Source organism: Vigna unguiculata, chromosome 8 (assembly GCF_037176805.1).
Source record: "Vigna unguiculata cultivar grain cowpea cultivar isolate G323 ecotype 2 chromosome 8, ASM3717680v1, whole genome shotgun sequence".
NCBI lineage: Eukaryota > Viridiplantae > Streptophyta > Magnoliopsida > Fabales > Fabaceae > Vigna > Vigna unguiculata.
The window spans coordinates 37,591,100-37,607,025 of NC_140799.1; the positions used below are offsets into that span (position 1 = coordinate 37,591,100).

At 30.8% G+C, this 15,926-nt stretch overlaps 2 protein-coding genes across 2 annotated transcripts; one reads left to right on the top strand and one right to left on the bottom strand.

The window, feature by feature from the left end:
* The first annotated feature begins 4,210 nt into the window (after nt 1-4,210).
* Nucleotides 4,211-6,413, top strand: LOC114195281 (U-box domain-containing protein 1-like). The gene has a single exon (XM_028085699.2). The coding sequence runs from the start codon at nt 4,252-4,254 to the stop codon at nt 6,310-6,312; it is 2,061 nt and encodes a 686-aa protein (XP_027941500.1). The 5' UTR covers nt 4,211-4,251; the 3' UTR covers nt 6,313-6,413.
* A 2,038-nt stretch (nt 6,414-8,451) lies between these two features.
* On the bottom strand, nt 8,452-13,865 carry LOC114195660 (uncharacterized). The gene is made up of 4 exons (XM_028086206.2): nt 13,247-13,865; nt 12,235-12,720; nt 9,264-9,782; nt 8,452-8,822 (listed from the first exon to the last, which is right to left on the bottom strand). The coding sequence occupies exons 1-4, from the start codon at nt 13,784-13,786 to the stop codon at nt 8,739-8,741; spliced, it is 1,629 nt and encodes a 542-aa protein (XP_027942007.1). The 5' UTR covers nt 13,787-13,865; the 3' UTR covers nt 8,452-8,738.
* Nucleotides 13,866-15,926: the final 2,061 nt, after the last annotated feature.

The following is a 15,926-nucleotide window of genomic DNA, read 5'->3' on the forward strand; positions in this document are numbered from 1 at the left end:
TAATATAATTTTATTTAAAATATTTTTGAAAATAAATCCAATTACATTGTTCCTTATGAATGAGAATAGTATATGAAATATCTCAGGATTTTTTTTTTAATAATTAAGCGTTTACACAGATAGACGCTTTCCTTTTTTTGTTCTTTTTTCTTTTTATCTTCTTTGCATATTTATTGCCCAAAAAATAGAACTATGGATGCGTGCTTGGAATTGATGAAATGCATTTCCTCACTTTTTTTTCTTTGAAAAAGGAATTTTCCATATAAAGAGATTTAAATGTCCAAATGCGACCTGAGTCTATAAAGTTGAAAATTTTCTTTCTGGATGGTAAAGATAAGTCAAAATAGTTATTATATAAATAATGTTAATTGCAATTACATTTTTCTTACTATTAAATACTAGATAATATTTATTATGGTTAATTGTCAACTAATTCTTTTTTAGTTTATTCATGCTTATGATCTATTATAGCTATGTTGCTTGTTCTATTTAATTTAGTTTTAACAACATGTGTTTTACTAGGAATATTTGAATAAAGGTAAGTGATATTTAATATTTGTTCTGGGCTGAAACTATAGTGACCCAAAATTCATAAGACTCTCACTTCAATCTAAAAGGGCCTAAGGCACTTCATTGCCACACCATATTTTCTAAGTTCATCATATGCTATTTTTTTTGTTTTTTCTTCTAATGACACATTTGAGGAAACTTGTTTTTTTAATAGGCAATAAAAGTGTGTTTTTATTTGGTTTAAGGGTGTTTGGTGATAAAAGCGGGATAGGAAATAAATATCGTAAATGAGTATTCACGGGATAATATATACGAATATTTTTTATATCCACATGTTAACAGGATGTGTATGGGTATCATAACATATGTATCCGTGGATACTCGTACACACTATATTTTAATTTAAATAAAAAAATATGATTAAAGCATCAACACATTGAAATTGCATGAGTTATTTTTTATCAATTGATTTTAAAAAATCTAAATTAATTGTAAATTGTCATTCAACACTACACTATTTAAATGAGTTATTTTCATTTTGTTTGAATTTTATAAATGTTATGCATTGTATTTTTATTTGAATTTATGATTAAAATATATTGTTAAATATTAAAATTTTCTTTTATAAATACCCATAGGTATCTGTGATTATCGATGAATATTAAAAAAATATACAAATATTTGTATAACGGACATGTGCATAGATATAGTACAAGACAATAGATAGGAAACAAAACGGATATTTATTCAACAGATAAGATACAAAGGACCTACTACCTTGTACCCTATCCGCCTCTTTGACATCCCTGATCACAAGGCATGATAAAATTTATATTGTGTTTATTGTAATGCAACATGTATACATGGTTTATTGCAAATAAATATGATAAAAATAACGTAATACAATTTAGTATTCAAATATCGACTGACATTAACACTAAGTGTTATAAAATTAATAAACTCTTACAAAAGAGTACAATATAGATAACATCATTGTAATATGTGTCTAGTAATATCTATTGCATGTTCTTTTAGTCACAGATAAAGTGACAATCGCTAATAAATCCAATAACAATAATTTATAAAAAGAAATTGTCTGTTTTACTTTTGAATCAGTCTCAATTTATAATTTTTAAATAAATAACGAAGTATCATTATATTAATTTAGTATACATTATATTAATATTTGAATATTTTTTTCATCCCTAATACTAACATTCAATAAAAATATTTAATGAAAAATAATTTAAATATATTCTTAACTTTGAAAATATTGAATACTTGGGCTTTCCATTAGTAATTATTATTTGTTTTGATTTCTTGATATAAAGTCTTTTAGGACACTTTGAGAGATTAATAAAATCTTTCTAAAAAAATGTTGTATTTCAATATTTATACAATGTCACATCTCTTATCTTCTTTACTTTGTCTTCTATTGATAAAATTAAATAACAATTCTGACTATTTAACATAGACATCAAATGGAGGTGATGTTATGCAAATGCAAGGAGCTAAGGAAAGTTTCATCAATGTTTCACTCCAAAGGCTCACATTGAATTAGAGGTTGGTTTCTCGGTCTTGCTTATTTTTTATTAAATAATTATTTAAACTAAAAATAAAATTTTGGCTTAAATTTAATATTTAATGGTCCAATTTGGATATATTTTTGTAGGTTTTGTTATTTTAAAACATTGTGTATGAAAAAATGTTAAACATTTTTTATAAAGTTTTTGAAATAAAAAAATATATCATAAACCTTTTTGAATGGTTATTGCTATCTATAACTTTAATTTTGTTTATATTTATAAATAAGTTACGTAACCTTATAACTAAAAATTAAAAAGATGCTTGACAATGTACACAAATTGTAATCAAATAAAATATAGTTATACATAATTCTTAATAAGAAGTTTTATTTAACTTTTAATTTTCCATCCAAAATCCAAACAAATAGTTTAGTAAGAGAAAAATATTAAAAAAAAAAGTGTTTTGATCACGCTTTCAATTTTTTAGACTAATTTTCAATTGTTATTCTTTTTAATCAGTTCATATTTAAAAACTCGTACACTGAAAGTTGTAAGTTAAAATTATTGTCCGGGTCATGCAGACAAAGAAACTTAAAAAATTGACATGTGAAGTGGTCTTAGTTGCCTAAAATAAGGTTTCCCTATCTTTATCCTACCCACATAGCTATATAGAAAACTACATTAGCTTCACATGTTTCTCACATGTAATCATAAAATCATTATACAAACTGTTGCCAAAAAGTTTGACCTACATAGCCCCGAACCGGCCACAAACATAATTTTTTGGCTACAGTCATAGAGAGACCTTTTCCTGCTTCAAAATTCCATAACACTTTTATCCTAATTTCACTCATTCATTTTATCATCTATATGAGTCTTTTATCTTTGCTAGTTTAGTTGAATTAGATTTAAAGTGAACTTTTTAACGAATATAAAAATTGAGATAATTTTTGACTGAAAATTGAAAAAAAAAATATATACAAGTTTTTACACTTACATTAATTATTAATCTTAACTTATATGGAGACTTTTAAATCATCTTAAATTCATATTATTTATAAGAAGGGTTAAATATGTTTTTAGTCCTTTAACTTCCAGTGAATTTTAGAATTAGTCTATTTCGAAACTTTGGACCAATATAGTCCTTCATTTTTCGAAATACATAGATTTAATCCTTTTAATCAAATTTTGTTATATGTTTATTTGATATTTCATACGCATTTCAGGATTGTATTTGAGTTGTTTATATTATTTGACACATTTTTGCTTCAATGTTAAGTCAAATACTATTATGAAACGCGCTTGAAATGTTAAATAAATTTAACAAAATTTGATTAAAAGGATTAAATTCATTTATTTTGAAAGATGAAAAATTAAATTAGTCCAAAATTTTAAAATAGACTAATTCCAAAATTTATTGAAAGTTAAGGAAAAAAATATATTTAATCCTTATAAAAATTTATAACCTTTTACCAATGCTGATTTCATGAGAAGCAAATACTTGTAATAAACAAACTATTGCCTCTTTCGGCCCTTTGACATTTAGTACATGATGCAAAAGCAAGAAGATTATAGAGCGTGAAATTTTGGATTCTATGGTAGAGAAGACAAACATGACATCATTTCATGGTAAGTGGATGGCACGATGATTTAGAAGGAGCCGTTGAGGATTTCAGGAGTCATAATCTGCGTATAATGCTTAACTTTCCTCAAACGACAGATCAAGAAAATGAAATGTTATGCATCTGTTAGCACGCATTTATCAAATATCAAGTTGCATGAAAAATATTCATTTGGTGATCGTCAATAACATTTTCAAAGGTGGAGAAACCAAGCAACTGAAAGCTGTTTAACAAGGCTCGTTATCATAAACTATTCACGCTTCAATACAAAAATGGCTCAAAGTATTCATCTTTGAATAAAAAACTGTCTCAGAAATACCACTAATCTTCCACGCACGGAGAATCCTCCAAATGGCACCACCCCAAGCAATGCTCAACTCGCTTTAGTACTTTTGTTCTTGTCTTTACCACAAACTGCACAAATAGAAAGAGCCAAAAATTCGATGCATTTAATAATTAAACAGCTAACCTCTCTGACAATTATTTTAATGTAAAAAAATGCCTTAAAGAAGGTCTCAGACTCAGAATAATCCAATTCCTTGAAGAGAGAAACCTGTGTGAAACATGACAATGAAGAAAACATCCTCTTCACAATGAATGATGTTGTTCTGTCTGCTATGATGGTCTCCCAAGGCTTTTTACCATCTGGGTCTCTGCTAGATTCTTTGATTCACATATCCAAAGAAGTTGATTCAACGGAAAAGTTTCCCTTCGTACACATAAGAAACGTTTCATCCATGATCAGAAGGATCAAGCTTCTTTCTTCTTTGTTTGAAGAGATTCAAGAATCGGGTACTCCACTTCCTCCTTCTTCAATCCTGTGTCTCACGGAACTCTTCTCTGTGATAAGAAGAGTTAAGGTTCTGATCCAAGACTGCAAAGATGGAAGCTCTCTTTGGAGTCTGATACAGTTAGAGTTCATCTCCAACCAGTTTTATGTGCTGGTGAAGGAAATGGGAAGAGCACTTGATATTCTTCCCTTGAGTTTGCTCAATGTAACATCTGATATTAGGGAACAAGTTGAGCTTCTTCACAAGCAAGCAAAGAGGGCTGAGTTACTCATCGATCCTAGAGAGCTTCAACGAAGAGAACAACTCAAGCAAGCAATGGCCAACAACAGTTCAATGAAGAAGAAGAACAAAGGGTTTGTTGATTTTGGAAAAGTGGAAGAAATACTCAGCAGCATTGGTCTGAGAACCCCATCAGATTATGATGGAGAAATATCAAAGTTGGAGGCTGAAGCTCAGAACCAAGCTGGCACAGGAGGACTCATCATTGTCTCCAACATAAACAACCTCATATCGTTGGTGTCTTGTTCCAAATCCATGATATTCAGAGATGGAGAGAGTGGTAGAAATGAAGAACATTGTAAACCACTATCTTCGTTTTTGCATAACAAAGTTCATGATAGTTCTTCATCTTCTCAGTCCATGACACCCAATGTTCCTGATGAATTTCGTTGCCCAATAACACTTGACTTAATGAGAGACCCTGTGATTGTGTCATCCGGGCACACATATGATAGAACATCAATTGCACAATGGATAAACTCTGGTCATCACACATGCCCCAAAAGTGGACAAAGGTTGATTCACACTGCTTTAATACCCAACTACGCATTGAAGAGCCTTGTTCAGCAATGGTGCTATGACAACAATGTCCCGGTTAATGAGGCTACGACCGAAGGAAACAACCACACGAAGAAGAAGAAGAACACGAAGGAGGAGGCCATCGACCATATTTCTGCAAACAAAGCTGCTGCAGATGCTGTCAAAATGACAGCAGAATTTCTTGTCGGAAAATTGGCAACTGGGTCTGCTGATATCCAAAGGCAAGCTGCATATGAACTTCGGTTACTTGCAAAAACCGGCATGGTTAACCGGAGTGTCATAGCTGAAGTGGGGGCCATTCCCTTTCTGGTAACACTTCTGGGATCTCAAGATTCAAGAATTCAAGAGCATGCAGTGACAACGTTGTTCAACCTCTCCATATTTGACAACAACAAGATTTTGATAATGGCAGCAGGAGCAGTAGATAGCATAGTGGAAGTACTTGAATCAGGGAAGACGATGGAGGCAAGGGAGAATGCAGCAGCAGCAATATACAGCTTGTCTATGGTGGATGAACTCAAAGTGCAGATTGGAGGAAAAGCAAGGGCAATACCTGCATTAGTAAGACTCTTGAAAGAAGGCACTTCAATAGGGAAAAAAGATGCTGCATCTGCACTGTTCAATCTTGCAGTTTACAATCCCAACAAGGTTAGTGTTGTTAAGGGTGGTGCAGTTGCTGTGCTGGTGGAACTGCTGATGGATGACAAGGCTGGAATAACAGATGATGCACTTGCAGTGCTTGCTTCACTTCTTGGTTGCTCTGAAGGGTTGGAAGAGATAAGAAACAGTAGAGCATTGGTGCCACTTCTTATTGATCTTCTGAGATTTGGTTCAGTGAAAGGGAAGGAAAATTCAATAACCCTTTTGCTAGGACTGTGCAAAGAAGAGGGTGAAGTGGTGGCAAGAAGGCTCTTGGCAAATCCAAGAAGTGTTCCTTCTCTTCAAAGCTTGGTTTGTGATGGATCTTTGAGAGCTAGAAGAAAAGCAGATGCACTTCTCAGACTCCTCAATAGGTGCTGCTCTCAGCCTCATCATTCTGTTTGATCATATTCACATCACTTCACAGTTGTATATTTTGTGAATCAATTGGTATACTTCAGAAATAGGTCATCGTTAATTTCTTGTTTACAATTTTTTGTTTCAATGATACCTCTTAGAAGAATATCTTATCTCTTTCTATTAAAAACTAAGATAAAACTTAAAGAAGATTCTTGTTTGACTCGAGATTTTCTATTTAGGATTTTATTTTACTATACATGTTCAACATAACGATACATTTATATTAGTATTTTAAAAATCTATTTATTATATTTTAGAACATCAAAATTTGTGTTCATAAGTAAATTTTTTATGATGTAGAGGAATAATACAGAATATTTAAGTAAAAAAAAATTCAAATTCTACTTTATTGAGTAATAATCTGTATTCATTAAGTGATTTATGATAATAAATAATTTTTTTAATGATTCGTTTGGATACAAAAATATTATAATTTCTGTGGCTAATTATTTATTTTTACTTGTTTTTTAATAATTATAAATGAAGTTTGTATTAAATTAAATTAATAATGCAAAGAGAATTTCAGTGTAGTTATTTAATCTTATCAAATTATTACCGATGAATATTGATTACGATATTAAGAAATTTAGTAAACGAGTATCACTTAATTATTAAATATGTTGGTGTTGAAGATTTTGGATACGTCTTTTATTCTACACAATGTGACACACTATTAAAATTTAGATGGTAGAGGTTATTAACTAATGTGGTTGAGGTAGTCTCTTCACTGTGTAATTATATTAAAATTAAAATTCAATGGGTATTATATGTTTTTTTCTTTTCTATATACACTTAAATGATATGATATGTTTGATTTGGCTTTATTTTGAATTTTATATTTAGAAGTGAAAATATTTGTAATTGAAGTTTAATTTTGACATCATGAAGTTACAAACAGTTCATTATTTTTTCTTATTACTGTTTAATGTGGTATATTAAGAATAAAATCTGTATTAAATTATTAACAATTTAACTATTAAATCTTGAATCACTACTATATATTGCTTCAATTCCCATTTCAATTTTAAAAACATTATTGCTTTACTCCTTGGATGGCAATGGAAATTTGTTTGAAAATATTTATACCAATATGAATAAATATTTCCAATATGAACAAAATTATTTTGGTTTAAATAAAAGATTACGAGAGAATTTTCACTTTCTTAATATATATATATATATATATATATATATATATATGTATATATATATATATATATATACATATATATATATATATATATATATATTTGTTTAACGGGCCTAACTAGCAAGTCGAATAAGCAGTACTGGATATTGAGACCCCTCAAACATCCTCATTTGTAATATCTGGATAAATATATTATTTAATTGTAATTTTGATCCTCAAATATTATAATTATTTTAGTTTTTTCAAATTTTAATGATGTCAACATCTTTAAGGTACGTCTATATTATATTATTCATTTTTTAATTTTAATAAAATATTTTTTCTTTACAAAAGAATTTGGCAAGAATTAAAAGTATATGCAAAAAAATAAATAAAGTTGTAGTTACCACAAAAATTATTTTATCATAAGAGCATAATTTATATAAATTAAAACTTCATATCCTTTTTATGCCATCTAACCTTTTTTTTTTTCAAATTTAATATTAAATTTATCAAGTACTTCTAATTACATGGAGTTGTTTATTATACACACAAAAAAGGAAAAACCAAATAGCAAGGTACTTCCAAACCTTTAACAAACAGATACCAACGCATCATGGAGCAGTTCATTAATAAAATTGCCTCCCTATGAATTACTAACTTGAACTTTTTCCTCATCTTCACCAGCCATATTCATTACGAACTACTCATTCTCTTCTCTTTCTTAATTAGAATTTCTCATAATGAAAGTTAATCGCATCTTTTATAGCCTTAGGTTATAGTTAGATACTTTTAAAATATTAACCACAAACCTTTATCTCAAGAATAACTATAAATCGATATGTTGGTAATAATATATTTATGAAAGATCGGGAGTATATTATTAATCCTAAAATAACTCATTTAAAAATGTATTTAGTCTAAAAGAGATAAAGTCTAGAGCAGCATTAAACTTAGAAAACATAAATTTGTAACAGCATTAAACTTACAAAATATGACTAAAAAAATCTCCACAAACCTCAACCAATAAAAGAGTGGTATACACTTTACAATCCAAGCAAGCCGGAAAAGGTTAAGAACTCTCAGTGGCAATTGCATCTAAAATTGCAGTATAGAGTGCGTTATTTTCAGGAAGAAAATATGCTATGACTGGATGCCCTCTTATTTGCTAGGCTTTAAGGTAAGAAAATGAAAATACCGTGCTGAGTTAGATGGCAAAAATTTATTTGATGATTGGTGAACTACATCAAAATAGAATAAAAAATGGCAGAGAACACGGCTGCTACAAAGGAGCTGAGAAACTAAACCTAAATCCAGTCTTCCCACGATCTTGCTCACTCTTTCTGAGTATGTAAAAGTAGTTACCCTGAAACAAGATATAAGTTGGTGAAGAAATACATATATACAAAATAAAACAAAAAAGGTAAGGTGGAGTGCAGGAGATGGGTACCACAAAAAATAGATTTACTAATCCTCACAATGCTAACCTATCAATTCACAGATTGTTCACCTAAATTACCTTGCCAAATTCAAATATCAAGTTATACCATATACTAGTTCAAAATTAAATGTGGGAGAAGACCAAAATGAGGAAAATCGTTTATATCAGTAACAAGAATTCAAGATTAAAAAAATTCTATACTTCTCTTTTCTTTTCTTCACACTCTTTATTGTCGAAATATAACATGTTTACCCCAAATCCTCTATTTTGTCATCACTGACATTTCACTTCAAACTCCGTCAAACTCATGTTTTGGTTAGTTTGATCATTTTAATTAAAAATAAAGAATTTAAAATAGATGCTGACCTCTAGGCGGAAGAGGTTAGTAGGAATAACAAATCCACATCCCACTGACATTCGAAAGGATTCCAAGAACTTCCGAGGAGAGAAGTGCCTATATTCATTCTGAGTTAATTTAGCAGCATTCCCAGAACCAGCAAAAACATGACCATGTATTCCATGTTCTCTCAACCACCTAATTGGAAGATCAAACGAGAGATCAGCAAAAGCAGTAACAGCAAGATCTCCGCCAATGAAGTCCCATCCAGAGGAATCATTGCTGTCATCATCAGATTCATCTCTATTTAGCCTTAGCCTCCGAGGTTCAGTAGGACCTAATCCTCTAGTTTTAAATCCCCATAAGGTTGTTGGCCCTCCTAGGGTGCAAACTGGAGAAAAATCACCACCCAAATAAAACCTTTCTGGAAGGGGAGATGGCTTGGTTTTGAATCCATGTCCCCATGGAAAAACAGCACCAGCAGATATCCCAAGGTTTAGTGCTGTATTGTAAAACCCAAAAGGGACAGCAAAGCGAACACCAAACTCCTGCATTACAACATTAGAGTTAACAGAGTTGCTCAACAAAGAGTTTTCAAAATAACATAGCACAGAAAATAAATGTCGTCATTTTTGACCCCAAAATTGTAAAGCACTATCATAATAGTCTCTGTATGTAACTTTCTCGCAAATAAGTCTCAGAAATTGAATTTTGTTAGTCAAGTTTGTCTTTATAAATAGTCATTCACTAACTTTATTAACCAACGTTTGATGAGGCGTGTTATCTGCCCTTTTGGCAAAAACATGGATGCCCAGTTATTTGTAGTAATGGCTACTTCTTCCTTACATTGTCAGTTGTTATTGTAAAATGTCAGGGCTGTCAAAACGGAAGATAAAGTACCACATGAAACATTGGCCAAAGGAATCAGTGGACGACTAACAACAGGGACAAACGCAGGGACTTATTTCCCAGCGTTAAAACCCATAGACTATTATAACATCACTATATAATTTCAGGACGGAAATGAACATCTTCCTACCACCGGTTAAAGTTATTAAAGAGACGTAAAAGTAAAGAAAAAGAAATATAAGTTAAAAACTCAATTTACCATGAACTAACTCCTAGAAAAAACAAGTGGAAAGAAAGAAGAAACAGCGCCATAATGCTAGTCCAATGGAAGGCCAATAACACAGAAAACTATTTGGGGTAGTTTGATTATTCATTCCTGTATTTCTTGTTTGTATTTTGTATTATTTTATTCAAGGTCTCAATTAATGATAAAAACAGTAAGATTTACCCAGTAAATTTAGCTTCATATAAAATAAAATCAGATGAAAGTTGCACTTATTAGCATCATCCAAGAAACACAAAGCGTCTAGAACTGATATGACAAACGTTAATATATTAGAGAGCACTTTGCATCTAATTCATGCAGGATAGGCTGCAAATGGAAAAGAGTTCCTTGAACCGCGTACTTGAGAAATCCTTCCTTGGACATTTGCACTGAGATTTTAGTCACACTAGGGATATTGAACTCAACAATGAATAATAACGCTATAAGCAACCAATCAAGTTCTAGAGACAAAGCAATTACGAAAATAAAAAATAAACAAATTTATCATTAATCATAAGCATTGCCCCAAGGGAGGGTAGCTTGCTATGAAGCCTGGATATGGACACGAATACAACACAGACAAGAAGATACGTTAAATTGAAAAAACACAAGATACAGGACACGACATGTATATACATATTATTTTCAAACTTTCAACTAACACATTGTTAAATAACACAAAAATGAATTTAATTTATCTATCTAATATCCAAAAAAGTTAAAAGTAGTGATCATATAATACTTTTTTAGAAACTTATGTGATAAATTTACAAGTTTATGAGTTTTTTAGAAAATCATTGAACTTGTGGTTATTAACATTGTGTTGGAGTCATGTCAAAATCATGTTAAAAACAAAAAGAAATGTCTTTCAAACTGGACACTTTACTGATACATGTCGTACGAGTGTCGGTATCCGATACGTGTCAGACACGGGGGACACCATTGATGAGGCGTGTCCGGGCTTCATTGGTAGCTTGTTCCCTTTTATCATCGCAAACAACAAAATCCAACTGAATGATGCCAACATGGTAACAAATGACTTATAGGGGGCCATTTGTTTGTGCGCTTTCTTAATAAAAAATGTTTATTTTTTGGTTTAATTACTCTTTTGGTCCCTATTTTTTTTTTCAAAAATGTTAAATTGGTTCTCCAGTTTTTTTAAGTTTCAATTTGGTCTCGATTTTTAAAAAAATTGATGCAATTTGGTCCTTTTCATTAAATGTTAAATTTCTTGAAACGGATTAAGAATTTTTCATCAAAATTCAAATGTTTAATAAAGATGATTTGCTTTATTGATGTAATTAACATAATCATAGTGTCAATTTTGATAAAAAATCGTTGATTCGTTTCAAGAAATTTAATAAAAAGGACCAAATTGCATCAATTTTAAAAAAATCAGAACCAAATTGAAACTAACAAAAACTGGATGACCAATTTGATATTTTTGGACTAAATAGAAACCAAAAGAGTAATAAAACCTTTTTTTTTTGTTCATAGATTTGAAAAAAAAAAAACAAACTCAAAAACAGAAAAGAAGAAGCAATTTTAGTGTTTTTCCAAATGCAGAGACTAGATTCTCCCAAGAGGAGATCTTTGACAAAGGAGATGAACTCCTTCCATATAAAAAAAATATAAAATTTTGGTCATATATTTCTCTACATATTTATTCTATCAAATCATTTTAAAATTTTCTGATCGCATCAATTTGTAAATTCTAGCCACTCCCAATATTATTTCAATAATTCTTACACCAAAATCATAGAACATGAGTGTGTTTTTTTTATCAGAATTGAACATGAGTGTTAATATGTATTAAGCATTGTACTTAACTTTACAGAGTATCAAATTAATATTAATTGAAGGAAAATAAAAGGATTTAGTCACACCTGGCGCAGAAACCGCAAGCTCCTGGGATCTGGAGTGAGGCCACCAACATGTGTGGACGAAAGAAAAGCATATCCTTTTGTTGGCCTGATAGGAGAATTTCTCCTATCAATTTTAAATGTATACTTCAAAGAAGACACTAAACCATGACCAAGCTGCCTTCTTATAGACCTGGATGACATCTGTGATGGATCTGCCAAGGTACGCCATCCAAGAGTGTATGCTAGGTCATGGTGCTTGGTCGAGATCAATCCAAGAGATGCACCCACTAAATGATCTTTGTAGGAGGAAGTCTCTTGCCAATCTTGGGAAAGCATGGACAGCCGTGCCACAAAAGGAGTTAAAAACCTTCTAACTCGAGGGGCATGCACCCCGATGCTCACCTCAGTCGCTTGGTTGGCACCATAGGCCAAAGAAGCATCCCATAGATCACCATAGCCCAAGAAGTTCTTATACTTAAGAGCACCTTCAGCTGTCCAAGAACTAGTCTACAAACAACACAAAAAAGTTAGCACACATAAAAAATAGATTCCTTTGCTCTTGTTGACACTTAAAACCTAGCAGGAAAAACAATGGTCGGACAAAACATTTCCAAAGGTGTTGTTTGTATGGTTCTCTCATCATTATTAGAGTTTCATCTCAGTAATCCACATAATAAAGCTTTATATTAAAGAATTATATCAAATACCGATATGAATATGAAATTGATGAAAAATAGTAGAGACAACACCTTAGGAACCTAGAGTAAGCTTTTTGTCTAATTACTATGATGTAGTAGTATATACATAAAAAGCTTGAAAGCATGACCATCTAATCTGCCATAGACTGTCAAGCTTAGTTTCAATTAAATCTATGTTTGACTAGCTAAGCAATACTAATGTTCAGAGTTACTTTCTTCATTTCTCCCCTGATAGGCTCTCGTATATTTGCACATACATGCAATGCCTCAATCAAAGTTACATTCATCCAGTTCAAGTCAATGCATTATATCAATATGATAGGAAGAAAGGGTACCGAGGGTTTGTTATAAACGCTGAATTTGGCTGAAACTTTGTTACCGGTTTCGACAACGTCGATTATGACATTGGCCGTGTTTGGGAGTTCTCGGGGTCCAGCCTCGAGGCGAACCGTGCAGGAATCGAAGATTTCGAGGTCCTGTAACCTGGAAATGGCGATTTGCGAAACTTGCACGAGCTCCTGCATGCTGGTGGCGTTCTCTATGCCTCTGAGCTCCGCCTCAATAACCCAATCCTTAGTCTTAGTGTTGCCGTTTATGACCACGTCGTGCACTCGGATCGAAACCAGCTCCGTCGACAACCGCCGCGTTAGGGTTTCCACCTTGAAACGCTGTTCGCGCAGCTTGGACGCTGCGGATTGGGGAATTCTGCGATTTGGTTGCTGAATGACGTCTTCGTCATATTCGTCATCCTCTTCTTCTTCCTCTTCAATATCGTGATGGTGGTGAGGTTCTTCATCGTCGTTGGTGGAGTGTTGAGTGTTATCGTTAGGGTTGGGAAGAGAGGGTTCTTCAGAGTTTGTCATTGTTATTGGCATCGACAAGTCCCAAAAGAATATTGAGTGGGAGTAGGAGTGGTTGATTCAGTTCAGTTTGTGACACCCTTAGTATAGCCGTTTCTTTAGTTTATTAAAATGCTTTCAGTCTCTACAAAGAACAAAAACACTAAATAACATTAAATCTATAAAATATTTTCATTTTCAAATTTGTTTTTTATAATTGTCTTTGAAAAAGTTTATTCTCACTTTTTCTGAACTAGGCTAAATTATACTGTCTTTTTAGCCACAGATGCTAATTAATTATGTTTTTTTTTTAATTCAATAGCATTATCCCTTACATTTGATTTTGATATAGAATTATTAATTCAACACTAACTATATAATTTTGAAAAAGAAAATAACCTTGTGAATGTAATCATAAATAGTGATGTTTACAACTTCATTTCTCCTTATACATTCTTCAATAAATAATAACAATTAAAATTTATCAGTTTGGAACTAATTGGAAACTGTAAGAACAATGTTACTCTCAGTTATGAAGAAATTTATTCACATTAAATTATATTAAAATATAAAATACATTTAATCTGCACTTTAAATAAATTTATCCGCATCAATGCAATGCAACGTGTGAATTTTAAACTAAAAAAATGCTTTTTGTAAACAAGGAAGTATAATTTTCCAATTTTAAAAAGTAAATATTTATTAAAAATGATAATTATTTGCATGCATATGCTCCATCAACATCACAAATAATATCAGTCGACGCGAAAGATTTTTGTATTTATTTATATCTATTAGGAACACAACACGTGCATTCGAGATGGCTCAATTGAACGCATGCCTATTTTTTATAACAAAAATATAATAAAAAGAAAAATATTTCAATAAAATTTACACAGAAATAAACAAAAAAATGGTTAGAAAGCGTATTTAAACAAATGAATTATTAATAATCAGATAATTTCTTACCGATAATAAAATTAATAAATAAAATAGACTATTAATAAGGATAGTAAATAATCAGAAAAAAATTATTATAAAAATATTTTTTTATTAACAGTTAGGAATGTAAAGTTGAAAGAATCAATTTTACATACATAAATTAAAGAAAAATGAAAAAAATTATGATGGCATAGTCCATTTTTTCATTATAATGGAGGTGAGTTTGGAGGAGATGTAAAAAATGGAAGAACACTCTGTTTGAAGCCATCCAATTTCTCTGGTTTTCTTTTCATTATAATGGATACAGGTGTGGCATTTGTATTATACTGCTCATGTTTTTTTTTTTTTTTTGTTGTTAACTCATAACAATTAAGCAGTTTTCAACAATCTAAAAACAATCTCAACCAGCCAGCTTACTTATATTTTTTTTCTTGTATATTATTTACTGTATTTATCTCCATTTAAATTGGGACATTAAAAAAATGTATTTTAAGTCATATTTTTTATTTCACTCTATATCTTTTCAATATTGATGTCTTTTCTATTAAAATTTAAATTTAATTACTAACTTATTATATGTACTTTTTTATTTATCATTGTATAGGGTTGAATTTGAGTTGATTGATGACATTATCAAAGTTGTCCTGCAAAAGCTAAATAAAAATATCGTGAATTCAGAAGTCTTTTCATATATGATGAAAACTATACAAGGATTGAATCTTTAGCGACAAATGATTCAAAAGAAGCTTTGCCGTTAACCTTTTGCCCAGAGAAGCTCGTTTCGTTTCACATGCCATACAAGTAATGTGAAAAAACTTTGACATGTGTTTTTATGGTTGAGTTTTTGTTTTTGATAGAAATTGAAGTTTATTCTAATAAAAAAAAAATGAATTGAAATACGAAATTTCATGGAATTTTCCCAGAAAACATACAAATGTCTAAGATTGTGTAAAATCCCAGAAAACAAATCTGTTGAGAATATTACTTAATATCTTTTTTATTTAAATTAGTTTTTAGAAAATATTTCAGTTTTAGAGATATGTGTCAGTTTTAGAAATTTGTTATTATTTTAGATTAGGAGTGAGATATTCTAAATATTTTATACTTGATATTTGTTATATTTTGCTCTATATATAAAGTATATCAATAAAATACAAAAACATGTTCCTCCGTATAACATATCACATATATCTCTTATATCTCTTATATTTTCAAAAGCCCTAAAAATCCCAAC